A 16,304-nucleotide genomic window follows, 5' to 3' on the forward strand; every position below is an offset into this window, starting at 1 on the left:
TGTTTTCCAAATGTTGCAAAAAAAACAGACTAGATTCATTGGCAGTATCATCTGCTAATTCATTATTCTCTTAGAAAGTTTAAAATGACTACATTAAAATTGTTAAAAGCCATAACATGTTCTTTATTTATTTAACTCTAATTACTTTTTCGCTGTCTCTGTTTGGATAATTTTGTTGGATTACATAAAAAACATTCCGGCTATTTATTCCCAATTTTGACGTGCGGAGCAATTTTCATCTAAGCAGTATCCCTAATTTGCATGATGGGTCAAAAAAAAGCCCATTTGGATAAGCTTGCATATTGACACTCCAGTAAAAGTAGATTTTGGTAGATGTAAAAAGATTGAGATGGGGGGGGGGGGGGGGGATTGGCGGAATTGAAATATGTATAGCATTGCATGTATTATGTAAGAACAATTATTTTTTACAAATCTCAATTAAAATAAACTTTTTAATCCAGAGCAATAATTACATAATTTAGGGCTCAATTGCTGTTTCTTTTTTTTATCAGAAATAGCCTTAAACTTTTCATCGATATTTGAAAGCACATGTCCAAATTCTTATTTCTAAAACTAGTTGCTTCGACTCCAGCCTTTAGAGGACGGCTAAGGAGATTATGAAAATAGCCTAAAACTACCCAGTCATTTATAAAGCTTTCCTGAAAAGAACAATTCGGACCAGCAGTTTGTGAGATCTTTAGCTTATAACAACAAAAATATAGGATAATATCTGCATTAGTTAATTGAACAGACGTAATGACAGACAAACTAAATTTTAGAGTAACAAAATGAAAAATTATGACCTGACAAAGATTTAAATTAACTAACATCATATTTTGTATTTCAGATATGTAAACAGTAAACAAGATTGAAGAAAAGAGAAGAAAAATCCACCAAAATTATAATTTTTAATAGTGACCTTAAATTCATCTTGTGATGTAAACAATGGTGATTTTTTAATAATATATTGCAAATAATGTTACAGATTAAATTATTAATCATTATTTAATTATTTACCTACCCCTACTAAAGTGATGAAGATGTTTTTATAATGCAGCGGCCAGCCAGCCTTCTGGAGGCCACTAAACTTTACCTAGCTCTTGTTACCTTCACCGCCGTTTTATGGTTACCGAGTATAGACTGTCTACCGGCGGCTACCGGTCAGCCTCCCGGCGTCGGGCTTAATCTTGACTATGACAGCCAAGAGTTTGCCGTCAACGAGGCTAAGAGCGGCGTCAGCTGCTTTTCTAACCTGAGCGAGAATGAGCTGGGCAGTCTGGTAGAGCACAATGCTACGTCGGCGGCGATTACGCTGTGCGTGCGGTGCGCTGGCCCAAAGCTACTGGCCTGTCTTGACCGACAGCAAGAAGAGGTTGGCCAGCTGAAACAGGTCGAATATCAGGTAATAATCAAAATTTATTATGCCATGGAAAGTTTTCTTTAAGAATTGAATGCATAAAATCAAAATTAGGGGGGGAGTGGTGTTGACATTTTTGGAAAAAAAAACCTTGCTACTTTAGATCTGATTTAACGCAATTTGTTAGTTTTCAATTTAACACATATATATATATATATACTAATTCGGTAAATGCCTAAACATATCAAATACAATTGCAAGACTTCGATTCTTCCTTGAAATACGTTTTCCTTTCTATACAGTCATTAAGGAATAACTCCTAGGGACACATACATGATCCAAATGCTATATGATAATTTATATTTTTAGGTGAGGTTAGAGGGAGATTCACTCAGTGCAAAATATATTCATCCAGTACTTCATACCTGGCGGGGACCCGCAGAACAGTTGGTGCGCGCCGCCCCGCCTGCCTTCCAGTACGTCGTCTACGGCGGCAGATACCAACTATTGATCTCATTGTGCCATACCGGCGGCGCTGGCCGGGAGGAGTGTCAGCAAGAAATAGAAACCGGTTATGTTAGTGTACAGTCTGAATTGTTACCGGAGTGTCAGCAAAACAATGACGCGGCAGAATTTTGGCGGGAAAATACAGATAGTGAATTTCCCGCCGTTTCCGCCGAGAGCACAACAGACATACCGCCGATGGTGCAGGGATCAATGGCCACATTTCAGTTCTCCTATCGGCCGTGCAGCCGGCTGCAGGCCTATGATACGGCCAACGTGTCGATGTACGAGGTGGCCGGTGGCAGCAGCGAGGCAAGCTGCCTTGAGTTGATCGGCGGCAATTGGCAGGAGAGCGACGCGATGATTGTGGCGCGTGAGACGGTTCAGGTTACGGGTAATCCTGGCGGCAATACAAATATCACCTACACTTCTCCAAGGGTTAAGGTACATTATATTGGATCTCTTATTAAGAAGCATAGCTTTTCTATACACTGGGTCTGTACGTCCGTTTGTTGAATTAAGATACACAACTGTAACTTCAAAAATTAATTATAACTTTTTGTCAGTTTATAATTGCTGTTTTATACATGCACTACATTGTACTTGTTTTTTTTAATGAATAATCAAAAGTTTTTCTTAAACTTATAAAATAATGATTTTATTCATATTTAAGCAGAGAACAAGTATTTCATGATAAATAAGCGGATTTATAATGTATATACTAGTGATTTTTCATATAATGTTTTTGAGTCATTTAAAAGATTTATACCTAGTCAATATTGATTTTTGGTCGTTTACATAGTTTAGATTTTTAAACATTTTAAAACTTTTTACACATACCATATAGGTACCTACATATTTCAGTTTTATTTTGTAGTTATTTAAATGACCAAGGTATTAAATTACTCTGAAAACAAATGTATTACCTAATAATAATATTATTTTTAGGGTGATCACTATTACTGTGTAGTGGCCGAACTCAATCACATCAGCTGTCTGTTACCATCCCTCAATCCGCCGCCATTTTGTCGGCTGGCGTCATCCGCCGTCTGGATCCAGTCGGAGCCGCTGCTCGCGCAAATTCTACCCTTTTGCCGCACCCATCTCTCCTGCGGCTGGGTGTACATTGTGATCGGTGGGTCCGCCATCCTCTTTGTGTCGATCTGTCTGGCCATTATTTGTGTGCGGTGTTGTGACAGGCGGGGACGCAAGAAAGCAAGTTTCATTCAGGATGAGGTAAGTGAGTTTGGTCGGTAATACAGCAGCATGGCTACTTCATGACTATCTAATTTTGTCCAAAAGTAAGTGAGGTGATATTGGACTGAAAATTGTATTGGTACCCAAAGATTCAATAACATTACCTCTCATCCGTTTGCCTTAAAAGCTTCGGGGACTTTTACAAAATTTTGATTGTTTGAACCAGTCATGTTTAAACATTTCCACCAATAAATTTTGATATATAATTTTTTTAATCTGTTTATGTGTCTCGTTTTTATTTCTGAGGAAAAAGTATCCATAATTTTTTTGGGTTCCCAAAGATCCAAGATCTTATTCATTTTCCTTTAAAATCTTTGAACTAGTCATGTATAAATAATTCCACAAATAATTTCCATATATGTAGTTTTTGATTGTTTTGTGTCTCGTTTTCAATTCTGAGAAAAAAGAATTTATAAAATCGGTTTTGAACAGGTTTAGATAGGTGTAATCTGATTCGTCCAATCAAACAAGAACTTAAACATTTTATTCCTTTCTATTCAAATATTTAAACGCTTGAGTTTTGTTGTCCTTAAACTTAAGAATATTTAAATATTAAACACTATCCCCAAAGATAATAGTAATATAACTAGACTTTTATAGAAACCTTTTATTACCTCCTGTACTCTCCTCTCCCCCCCCCCCCCCTCCCTAGAGGTGTTGGAGGGGTGGGTGGGGAGAATATATTTAAATATATAAAAATTTGAATCTACTGTTCACGGTAAAATATTGCTGGTAAGCATTATTTCCAAAAATCTATGAATTTTAAAGACTGCTAGCTGCCAAACGGCTGAACGTACAGATCATAGCCGCACACCATTTTAAGCGGCATAAGAAGGCCTACAAATAATCAGGAATAGACAAGATCCAATTATGCACTTGGAAAGCTTCACTGAAGAAAAAACGCGTAAAATAGGTCTTTTTCGCGCATTTCTCTGCCATGCGAGATAATTATGCATTATTGATTTTTGGCTATTCCAGATTATTTGGAGGCCTTCTTATGCCGCTTAAAACAGTGTTCGGGCATGCTCTGTACGTTCAGCCGTTTGGCAGCTAGCAGCCTTTAAAATTTATAGATTTTTGGAAATATTGCTTACCAGCAATATTTTACAAGCAATATTTTACCGTGAACTGCAGTAGATCCAAAAATTTAAATAAAAATCATTTTCGAAAAATAGTTCATAATAAACCAGTGTGCAGACAGACATGACAATTGATTGTTTATTACTTAGATCTTCCACCAGATTACCCCATCCCCTCCCTTCCTACTGGATAAAGGGCCCAACCAATAAATGCAAGGGGAAATTGCAACCAATATTGACGACAATTTTTCCCCTGTCATAATATCCGCGTATATTCTACATCCATTAACATGACTTACTTAAACAATTTTAAGTCCTTGGAACGTTTGTCCCATTAGAAGGTTTGTCGGTGTATCTGAAAGTTTTACCTAGCTAAAGGGGGGGGGGGGGGGCGAAAGTGACACTTTTTGAAACCAAAACTAAAAGTCAACAAAGGAACTCAACTAAAAAAAGAGTTACAGGTCTGAGATTTTGCATGGCAGTTGCTTTATAGGGATAAAATATGGAACTGTGAAGAAACGGCGGCGCAACCGCCGAAAACCGCCGTTTCCCGCCGAAATTTTTTTTGCCTTTTCTCGGCGGTTGCGACGCCGTTTCTTCACAGTTTCATATTGTACCCCTATAAAGCAACTGCCATGCAAAATCTCAGACCTGTAACTCTTTTTTTAGTTGAGTTCCTTTGACTTTTAGTTTTGGTTTCAAAAAGTGTCACTTTCGCCCCCCCCCCCCTTTAAAATTTTATAATTGAAAGTTGTGTCAATGGATGTAGAATATACTTGGAATGGATATTATGACAAGGGAAAAAATTGTTGGTTGGGCCGTTTATCCAGTAGGAAGGGAGGGAATGGGGTAAAAGGGGGGATAAGTGAAAACGTTATTTTAGCCCGCTAAAAGTTTACTTTATTATAATTTCATTTTTGTTCAGGTTGATTTTACCGGCGGGGAGGTGATGAACCTGACCAGCAACCTTCCAGAGAGAAGAACCTGGCAGGAGGTGCATCAGGAGTGGCAAGAGGGTGGCGGGGACAGGTCCCGGGGCAAGATACTTCTTCTCTACTCTCCGGATACTAAATTATTTAAAGAGCTACAGGAAAGATTTTATGAATTAAAGACAAATTTTTACAAATCAAAGATTAGGTCGAGGGAGTTATCAAAGAAGAATAATGCAACTTTCCTCCTGTCATAATTTTACCCATTCGAAGTTGAAAATATTTTTTGTCATTTGCGTTGGAAAATTTTTATTCATGAAAAGGATATCAAAGGTTTAGAGATTTCAATATTTTGTATGTTTCAAACTTTATCAAAGTGTTTGATGATTTTTAAATACCTTTTTAGTTTTTTTGTGCAAGTAAAATGTAGGTACAATTTATCTGCTATTTGATCAAAAATTTAAACATCTATTTCTGACATCTAAAATATCTAGGTTTTGTGATTGTTTTGTCTATTTTCTTAACGAGACTTTAATTCATAAAATTATATATTAACAGGAGGCTTTGAAAAGTTTCCTTGAGATGGCTTGTCACTGTGATATTTATGATCTGTTTGATGATACTTTGTTTGATACTATTGCTCTGGATCCTGACGAGTGGCTGCAAAAGTTTACCAAGGATTCAGATGTCAAGATTATTATTATTTCTTCCATAGGTACGTAATAAATTATGTTTTGATATGTTACTTAGGTAGGTTGATATGTAGGTACTAATTTAAAAATATTAAAGTACTGTTAAGTTCATTAGGTAGACAGTTTATTTAGGATTATATTGTTATTTTTTTCCATAGGAACGCAATAAATCTTTGGTTAGGTATTATTTATTTAAGTTCAAATTATTATTGTTTCTATAGGTACGTATTTAATTAGGAAGTTATTAGAAAATAATAACAAGATCATTATGTAGCAAATAACAACATTACTACGGGATTAGACTCGATTATAATTTCCATTGAAAAAAGGAATTACAGACATATCTTAATTATGTGGTTGATTAGTTGTTTCCAAGGACTAGGGAACGTGATTCAGACAAACAACTCTTAAGTGAAAATTTCCCGACAACCTTCTTCCCTTTTTTCATCCCTTCTTACTCACTTCCCTCCAGCTACATCATAAAACAAGTTTTACGCCAACAAAATATTTAATTTTCGACACTTGCAATTGGAATTAATTGGCTAAATATCAGCCCCTGAGTTGTTTCAAATCGCAATTGTTCAGGTGCCTACCGGCGCCAGATGGCGCTGCAGCTGAAGATGCCGCTCAACCTTCCAGAGAACAGTCTCATGGACGGTCTCTTCACAACCAGTCTCAAGTTTGTCAGCAGCCATCCGGAGCTGGCATCCAGCGGCAGAGTCGCCACGGCCAGGTAACATTTCTGGTTCTGTATACTTGGGCGGGCTCGGGAATTTTAAAGGGCGATTTGCAGAATAGGATTCAATACGATAATCTTGATAATACCTAGAGAACTTCATAATCAGGAATATTTAGGGATAAGACAATATACAATAAATTGACGTACACCCCCAATAATGATAATAAAAATAACCCCTTATCTTGATTTTTTATTGCAGGAAAAGGTTAGATAATAAAACTTTGTACCCTCTAATCAAGATTTACTAAGTGCAATTCCTGGCAATTAAAATCCTTTCATAAAGTAGTAAGGTATTTTTGTCTGAAGATTAAGATTTCAGTAACTACTGAACTGATATGGTTCTTCTTTTTATTTAAGCTTCACATAGGTCCAAGGATGGTTTTAGGCTATTCAGTTTTTAATTCGAGTCTTTGGGATTATTTTAAGCTATTTCTTCCTCCATTTTACCCTCTTTGATAACAGAGTCCCAAGATGCTAGGGGCGCAACGCCGGCTACTAGCAAGTAAAGTAAAATTTTGTTTATAGATATGAGATGCTACACTTGACAGAGGAGGGTCACAGGTTAGGTCCGCCCATAGGGGGCGGAGCTAACAACGAGTTCCTCATCCCCACGGAGCTGCACGAGCTTTTCTGTTGGGTTCATCAGCTACAGCCCCTGGATCTTATGGGCAAGCCATGGGCTAATTATCACTTAGAACATCAACTATTACAGGTATTGTCAATAAATGTATAATTTTATACAATAGGTACTCGAATCATAGGGGCATAAGAAAAATAATAGAGAACGAACACTTTTTAGTATTGAAGGTTATGAGTAACAGAGTAAGGGGGGGGGGGGGTTTAATGCAACCATCTAGTAATCAATGTATAAATGGCACTTAGAATTCGAATTTCGACCTCAAATTTTGCATGAGTAATCCTTGGTAGGTCTATTTTCCCTAAATCGAACAAAAAGTTGGAAAAGTAACGGCTGGCAGCTGGCAGCTCAGCCGTTTAGCCGTTTTTTGCCTAATTTCAGGGCAAATTCATCATTAATTACGTAGGAATCAACTTTTTAAAACATATTTTTGGTTTAATTCATGTTAAATGATAGCAATAACCATTTTTAAAATTTCTTGTACCAGCTGCTAAACGGCTAGAACCGGCTGAAAACGGCTGGGAGCTGCCAAGAGTATGAATAGTTGATAGGGCATGTGACATGTCTAGGGGTAGGTTTTTATGGTTGCTGAGCTCAAAAATACTACCAAAAATAGTGGCAGCTCAATCATATGGCAGCTGGGTAACGGCCGCTGCTGAGCTGGGAGCTGCCAAGAGTTGAATGTGTAGATAGGGCTTGTGACATGTCTAGGGGTAGGTTTTTATGGTTGCTGAGCTCAAAAATGCTACCAAAAATAGTGGCAGCCCATCAATATGGCAGCTGGGTAACAGCTGCAGCTCAGCTGGTAGCGGCCAAGAGTAGAATGGGTAGATAGGGCTTGTGACATGTCTAGGGGTAGGTTTTTATGGGTGCTGAGCTCAAAAATGCTATCAAAAATAGTGGCAGCTCATCCATATGGCAGCTGGGTAACGGCCGCTGCTCAGCTGGGAGCAGCCAAGAGTAGAATGGGTAGATAGGGCTTTTGACGTGTCTAGGGGTAGGTTTTTAGGGGCGCTGAGCTCATAAATACGATTAAAAATAGTGGCGGCCCATCCACATGGCAGCTGGGTAAAAGCTACAGCTCAGCTGGGAGCGGCCAAGAGTAGAATGAGTACATAGCGCCTGTGAGGTGTCTAGGGATAGGTTTTATTGGGTGCTGAGCTTAAAAATACTACCAAAAATAGTGGCCGCCTATCAATATGGCAGCTGGGTAACAGCTGCAGCTCAGCTGGTAGCGGCCAAGAGTAGAATGGGTAGATAGGGCTTGTGACATGTCTAGGGGTAGGTTTTTATAGGTGCTGAGCTCAAAAATGCTATCAAAAATAGTGGCGGCCCATTCACATGGCAGCTGGGTAAAAGCTACAGCTCAGCTGGGAGCGGCCAAGAGTAGAATGAGTTCATAGGGCTTGTGACGTGTTTAGGGGTAGGTTTTCATGGGTGCTGAGCTCAAAAATACTACTAATAAAAGTGGCCGCCCATCCATATTGCAGCTGGGTAACAGCTAAGCTTAGCAGTAAGCCGTTATTTAAGACTCATTGACTATTGGGACTATTGAAGGATAACCAAATATTGAATATTTCAGTATAAATACACTATTGTCATTTTATATTATTAATAACAACACCTTATCAATGTATTGATTTAGTTGTAAAACGGCTTAAATTGGCTGAGAACAGTTACCAACAGATAAAAGTAAACAAGTAAAGACATAGCTTGTGATGTGTCAAAGAGGTGTAAGTTTTTATAGGTGCCAAGCTCATTAATACTCCCAAAAATAGAAAAGCCCATCCAAATGGCAGCATGGTAAGGGCTGCTGCTCAGCTGTAGCTGTTACCCAGCTGCCATATAGACAGGCCCGAACTTTTATTGGTAGTATTTTAGAGCTTAACACTCATAAAAACCTACCCCTAGACACGTCACATGCTATGTACTTTTGGCTATTGTTAGCTTTTCTCAGCCGTTTTTTGGTAGTTTTCAGCTCTTGAAACAGTAAAATCTAGTAATTAAAAAGAGTTATTAGTAATATATCCATGAAAAAAAGGTAAAATGTTAATAGGGAGAAGTTTAATTCCACTGAAATAATAAATTTTTTAAGCCTCAAAAAACAGCTGAGCTGTGGCCATTACCCAGCTGCCATATAGAAGGGACGGCACTAATTTTTGTGCTCAGCGTCCATTAAAACCTACCCCTAGACACATCAGAAGCCCTATCTACTCATCTACTTTTGGCCGCTCCCAGCTGAGCTGCAGCTGTTACCCAGCTGCCATATGGATGGGCGGCCACTATTTTTGGTAGTATTTTTGAGCTAAGCAACCATAAAAGCCTACCCCTAGACACGTCACAAGCCCCATCTACTCATTCTACTATTGGCCCCTCCTAGCTGAGCTGTAGCTGTTACCCAGCTGCCATGTGGATTGGCCGCCACTATTTTTGGTAGTATTTTTGAGCTCAGCACTCCGAAAACCTACCCCTAGACACGTCACATATCCTATCTACTTATTCTACTCTTGGCCGCTACAAGGTGAGCTGCGGCCGTTACCCAGCTGCCATATGGATGGGCGGCCACTATTTTTGGTAGTAGTATTGAGCTCAGCACCCATAAAAACCTACCCCTTGACACGTCACAAGCCCTATCTACTCATTCTAATCTTGTCCGCTCCCAGCTGAGCTGCAGCTGTTACCCAGCTGCCATATGGATGGGCTGCCACTACTTTTGGTAGCATTTTTGAGTTTATCACCCCTAAAAACCTACCCCTAGACATGTCACAAGCCCTATGTACTCATTCTACTCTTGGCCGCTCCAAGGTGAGCTGCAGCTGTTACCCATCGCCATATGGATGGGCGGCCACTATTTTTGGTAGTATTTTTGAGCTTAGCACCCCTAAAAACCTACCCCTAGACACGTCACAAGCCCTATCTACACATTCAACTCTTGGCAGCTTCCAGCTCAGCAGCGGCCGTTACCCAGCTGCCATGTGATTGAGCTGCCACTATTTTTGGTTGTATTTTTGAGCTCAGCACCCATAAAAACCTACCATTAAACACGTTACAAGCCCTATCTACTCATTCTACTCTTGGCCGCTACCAGCTGAGCTGCAGCTGTTACCCAGCTGCCATATGGATGGGCTGCCACTATTTTTGGTAGCATTTTTGAGCTCAGCAACCATAAAAACCTACCCCTAGACATGTCACATGCCCTATCAACTCTTCATACTCTTGGCAGCTCCCAGCCGTTTTCAGCCGGTTCTAGCCGTTTAGCAGCTGGTACTAGAAATTTAAAAAATGGTTATTGCTATCATTTAACATGAATTAAACTAAAAATCTGTTTTTAAAAGTTGATTCCTACGTAATTAATGATGAATTTGCCCTGAAAATAGGCAAAAAACGGCTAAACGGCTGAGCCGCCAGCTGCCAGCCGTTACTTTTCCAACTTTTTGTTCGATTTAGGGAAAATAGACCTACCAAGGATTGCTCATGCAAAATTTGAGATCAAAATTCGAATTCTAAGTGCCATTTATACATTGATTACGAGATGGTTGCATTAAAAACCCCCCCCTTTGTAATTTAGTATGCACAAAAAATAAGTTGATCTTAGCTATAGATTTTTATGCTCAGCTAAAATAATGGTGTCTCATCGTCCCCAGGGATCTAAATTCCACATTTATATATCCACGTATACTACATCCATATCTATTTAATAGAATAAAATAACATAAATTTTTTTTCTTTCAGGATGCCTTGAAGTTAGTACGACGGGATAGAACACTAATGGCTACAACAAACTTCAACACCACAAATGGAAACATCACTCAGCTATAGATACACACAAACAAACATTACATGTTAATCACGTGACCCGGCTGTTTTATCTGGCGCGTGTAACCAAGACAGGTGATAGTGATACAAGAAGGTTACATACTTATATTTTGAAATACTTAAACTGTTTATCATTCATAATCATATAATACTGGTTAATTAATAGTATACATAGAAAGGGAACATTAGTCGTCAAATTAGTAGAGCAGGGCTAACAAATATTTATGCTAAGATTCTATAGATGAAACTTCTTTGATGAAACTAAAATAAAGGTATTTTAAAACCAATAAATGTTGTCTCAATTATGATTTTTGACAGGTGGTTTTTCTTAGGTGCATTATTCCGCAATCATTTAGTATTTAGCAGCTTGTTTAATCTAAAGCTAAATGTTTGTTTGTTCTGTTCTATTATATGTTTAAAAGTATTAGGTATATATTCCTGTATTGCAAATATATTCAAGATTAAAGTTTTTCGAGGAAAAAATTGTCGGCTTACAACAGTTAAATATTTGTTTACGAAATTAAAAAGCACTAAGAAAAACTCTGTTATACCTTCATAATTTTCATTTAGAAAAAGTTGTTTTTTATTAACCAATATTGCGCAAAATCGAACATAATATTTGCTTAATAAAATTAAATAGACTGCAATTCAACTAAAAGGCATTTTTTTACTATCCCCTTTTTTGTAATACCTTTAGATATACTATGCAATAAGTAATGATAATTATAATAATGTTTTTATTTGGTTAACTTTTTTCTTTAATAGAAACAGTTCGGTCAAAACTTTAAAAAGATAAAAACAAAGTGTTTTCTTTTACTATTAGTTTAAAAGTATTGCTCAATTAAACCCCTTAATATTGCGAAAACCTTGTCTTTCTTTTATAAAATCCACTAAAAAAATTGTTTTCCAACGAAGAAATTAAGATTGTTTTCTACCAAGGTTAAATGGGTTCAATTGAACAAAACTTTTTACCTAATAACAAAACATTATATTTTGCCATATATATTGATGCTATTAAGTTTATATATGTATAATTTCTGACAAAAAAATATGGTTGAATGTAAAAAATGTTTCATTTTTGTTGAATATAAAAGTAAAGTTGTTATCTACTAGGTACTTTTTACCTACTTCATACTCTTAAAATTCCTGTATAAAAAATCTTCAATAGCCTAAGTCAAATAAAATGAAGCCATTTTTTTACAAAAATAAAGCATTTTTTCATTTTACCAAAAGTATGCTTATTTTCAAAATCTTTCTTAACATTACACTTGTTGAAAGTGTTATTTTTGTAATATTTTATACTAATGCAAAATTGTGATAGCTGTTGCTTATATGTTTTGTTAAGATTGTAAGATACTGCAAAAAAAAAATATTTTATTTAGTCAAGGCGCAGCTTTTTTAATTTACTTCATAATGTCTTTCCTAAAATTTATCTTTTTAAAGACAAGTTATTTTTCTAATTTGCAGTGTTTTATACTTTGCTTCCAGCTATAATTTAACTTTGTTAGTTGTTGTTATTTTTTGTATTAATAGGGGTAAGTATTTTGAAAAATAATCATATCAAAATTTAGGAAAGGGGGGGGGGGATTGTTGATGACAAATTTTATTTGTGTTTCTATATAGCATATTAGCGTGGCTATGCCCCTAGAGGCCTCTAGTGGCACTTTAAATGTTTTTGTTTGTTAAAGTTAATTTTTTATGTACGATACCACCATATTTGACGTTGAAGTCTCCCCTAAATTTTTAAAAATTTCGATTTTTTTTGTCATTTCTCTTGGGAGGGTGGTGGTACCCTCCCCAAAAATAGTTATAAACCTTCCCGGGACTTATGACAAGCTACCCTGTTAAGGAGAACCCGATCGGTTCAGCGGTTAGCGAGATCCTTCGGTACAGACACACAGACAGACAGACAAACATCCTGTTACTTTAGTATAAGGATTAGCGTGGCTATGCCCCCTCGAGGCCTCTAGGGGCACGTTAGGTAGACTACCATTTTTTTTGCTTAAAAAAATAAAAAACAATTTTGGGATAGGTTATTTTTTTGCGTGGGGGGGAAAGGTATTTTTTTCTAAGGGTTATTTGTCCTGGGGGGGCCGGGGGGGGGGGTGGTACCCAACCCAAAATAGTTATAAGCCTTCCTAGAACCCATGAGAAGCTACACTGGGTTTAAGCGGTTAGCGAGATCCTACGGTACAGACAGACATAACGATGCACAAAGATCCTGTCATCTGTTATAAGGATAAACACAAAATACAATTTGCTTCAATTAACGCCCTTGCCTGCCACCCTTTTAAGAAAAATAAAGCTAAACAGATGTTTTCTTTTATATAGATTGTTTTTCAGAATAATTTTCTCTCTTCTGAAACATTAGATTTTAACAAGAAAGGTTTTTTCCAAAAGATTAAAGTAATAAAAAGTAAGTTTTTAATATTTTTTTATTTGTAAGCATTTTCTTAATGTTGGTTTTTATTTTTTTGTCCTCATAAACAAGTTTCATTCTAAAAATAATGTATTTTAGGCTAACTTTTACTAAAAGTTAAGCCTGTAAGTCTTACTTTTGTTGAAAAAAAATTAACCCTTTCGCTATAACAAAGACACAAAGTGTTATTATTAAAGTCAAGTACATATCAGTCAATTGTAATGAGGGGACTTGAATAATATTATTAAAAAAACAGTTGTTAAAATATGACAGTTTAAGATTCAATAGATGTAGTTTAAGAAATATTTTTTTTAAAAACAATACTTTTTTATAGAAAAAAAGGATTTATTTCTACCTTTACTATCAATGGTAATTTTAATTTATTATTAAATCTTTGGCTATTCTGTTATACCAACTTTTTTTTTATTAATTTTACATCTGTCCTCTCCTCTAGTTTCTAATATACAATATACATACAATGAGATCTGTTTCTTGTTATTTTTGTGATTTGACCTTTTTTAAATGATACATACATGTTTATTTGTTTTTATATATGATATTATTATCTTTATCACAACTTAAATAAGTAAAATACACTTTTCACCTTATGTATTTAAAAATTGTAAAGCAAAAATATCAAATATCTTTCCTACAAATAATATTCAAAAAACCTAAATATTTTTTTTAACTTTTTTTTAAAAAACAACCTTGTACCCAATAGTGAATCTCATTCAGCTATTATTCAAATAGTTATAAGAGTAAAAATAATAATAATTATTATTCAAATAATTTTAAGAGTAAAATAATTATAATTTTACAGTTGTGAAAATGCAAAAAAATATACACTACTTAAGTAATTGTTCTTGTTTTATCTTTTAGCGAAACTACTCTAAAGATGGTCGTGTCCTTCTTTTTATTCTTTAAGGAAGTTTTATATGTGATGGCAAGTTCTCTATGATTTGCTTTATCTGTTCGGTCATTGAGGCAGTATATTCTTAAGCTCTCTTTTAAGGAAGTAAAATGCTTAATTAAGACACAAAACAATGCAAAAGCTTAACTTTTCAATAAACAATCTTAGAATGTATTTGTTCAAAAAGTTTAGATATAGAATAGTCTGTTTTTAAATATTTTATAAAAGAAGGACGACTTTTCTAGCACTATCTTATCATCAAAAGAAGTGTCAATATTATTTTGAAGTTTAAGTTAAAAACAAACACTAAAATGCCTTTTTTATGAATAAACTATAGTGGCGTTGTCTCTAGCCTCAAGGGGCTTGACCCGAGATGGTAGTTGGGAGCTCCAACGCCCCAAATTTGAGCGAATAATCTGAAAGAAATCATTTCATTTTTCTAAATAATCTTTTTTATGATTAGGGTCGGCCCGTCCTTCCGTAACGGTTAGCTCTTTTCGTTAATTTAGACGTGTTATAATTGTCCTAACGTTTTCAAAGTTTTGCATGATGATTAATTTAACAGTGAGGTACGATATAGGAAGCGTAGTAACTCTATAATCGTTACCAGAAAGTATATTTAAATCATGCAGATTTTTTAAAAAATTTAGATTTATTATAGTGTATGATATGTATAACCTATTCATCTTAATTTTTGGAATAATGATTCCTAGCACAACAAGGTACAATATTATAGGCGAGGTATCCCTATAATCAAATCCTAAAAATGAAATTATTTTCTTTTACTGTATCCTGTATTTTTGGAACAAATTTATGTACTACTTTGTTTAGACGTACCAATTTACGTTCTGCTTATAAATTCTGACACTCTACATGAATTCATTTGTCCTTCCTTCTGATTGTAGAGCCTCGCTATTATGGATATTGTCATCCTTGTTTGTTTTATGTGAAATTCACAGTGTGTGTGTGTGTGTGCTTTGAATTCATAATTCGCACACATTTTAGACTTTTAAAAATTTAACAAGGATTGAAATATGCGTAGATTTGCAACTGGAGGCAAAAATTAAATCAACAGGTCCTTCAAAAGTAGCTCGATGACTGAACTGTAGGAATATTTTCCAGGCAGGTTTAAGGCTATTTTCTTCGGAAGTATGGCAGCATCCCCCCTTCTATATTATTGGAAAATCTCCCCCCCACCTTAAAAAAGATTTTAGTAATATCCAAGCAAAGAAAAACTTTTATCTTTTAATGTAAAGATATTTTTAGTTTCCGACGAAGAAAGCAAGGGTAAAGAGTAGTTATAGAGAAGCTACACATTTAAAAAAGAGAAAGAGATGGAGAGAGAAAATTCTATTTTTGGGCTAGTATCCTTTAAACTTCAAATGTGCCTAACATCCTCCTCCGTCCTATTGCTTAAATTTTTAAACCCAAGTATAAATTCTTTCTGAGATTGTAACTAAACTTAATGACCTGATATAATCCTATTCTCAATCGTATTAACTTATTATAGAAGAGTGTGTGTATATCTATGTTCTACAATATCTCGCTAACTTCTGGAATAATTAGGTTCTTTCAGGGTAGCTTCATATAGGTTATGAAAAGTTTTTATTTAGGGGTAAAATATATTTTTAGCCTGTTCTGGAACTTAAATTTAAGATGTTGAGGTTACCCCCCCCCCTCTCTCTCTCTAGATGCCCATGAATGAAATTTTAAAAAAGAACTGAAAAAAGTGCCTTAATGGGGATGGGTAAAAAAACAACCCATTTTAGATTTTTGGAATAATGTAATATTTTAGTTTCTAACCTTGATGCCATAAAACAATAGAGTTTCATTCTCATTATTAAAAGAGTGTTCCAAACGAGATTTGACATTTTTTGTGAGGCTAGCCATTGCAGAATTCTTCTAAAAATACTGTATGAGTAACAGGGACAATAATGTTCATAAATAACGCAGCTACAGGAATAA

At 35.7% G+C, this 16,304-nt stretch overlaps 1 protein-coding gene across 6 annotated transcripts in view; it reads left to right on the forward strand.

Annotated features, from left to right (window-relative positions):
• Positions 1-14,286, forward strand: part of LOC145317409 (uncharacterized) — a 121,734-nt gene extending 107,448 nt beyond the window's left edge. For 2 of the 6 annotated variants that reach the window (XR_013878986.1, XR_013878989.1), the window contains 9 exons: positions 848-1,402; positions 1,727-2,305; positions 2,810-3,097; positions 5,123-5,283; positions 5,681-5,841; positions 6,404-6,551; positions 7,083-7,269; positions 10,927-11,164; positions 11,708-12,208. Coding sequence is in view for 1 of the 6 variants with exons in the window: in XM_080158486.1 (XP_080014612.1) it covers positions 1,052-1,402; positions 1,727-2,305; positions 2,810-3,097; positions 5,123-5,283; positions 5,681-5,841; positions 6,404-6,551; positions 7,083-7,269; positions 10,927-11,013 (1,962 nt within the window). In the remaining 5 variants the exon portion in view is untranslated. Of the gene's footprint in view, positions 1-847; positions 1,403-1,726; positions 2,306-2,809; positions 3,098-5,122; positions 5,284-5,680; positions 5,842-6,403; positions 6,552-7,082; positions 7,270-10,926; positions 11,189-11,707; positions 12,546-13,341; positions 13,648-13,883 lie in introns of those variants that run through there. The other 4 variants (XR_013878988.1, XR_013878987.1, XR_013878985.1 and 1 more) reach the window with 4 other exon arrangements.
• Positions 14,287-16,304: the final 2,018 nt, after the last annotated feature.

This window comes from Acartia tonsa, chromosome 4 (genome assembly GCF_053477335.1).
Source record: "Acartia tonsa isolate MP-2025a chromosome 4, ASM5347733v1, whole genome shotgun sequence".
Taxonomy (NCBI): domain Eukaryota; kingdom Metazoa; phylum Arthropoda; class Copepoda; order Calanoida; family Acartiidae; genus Acartia; species Acartia tonsa.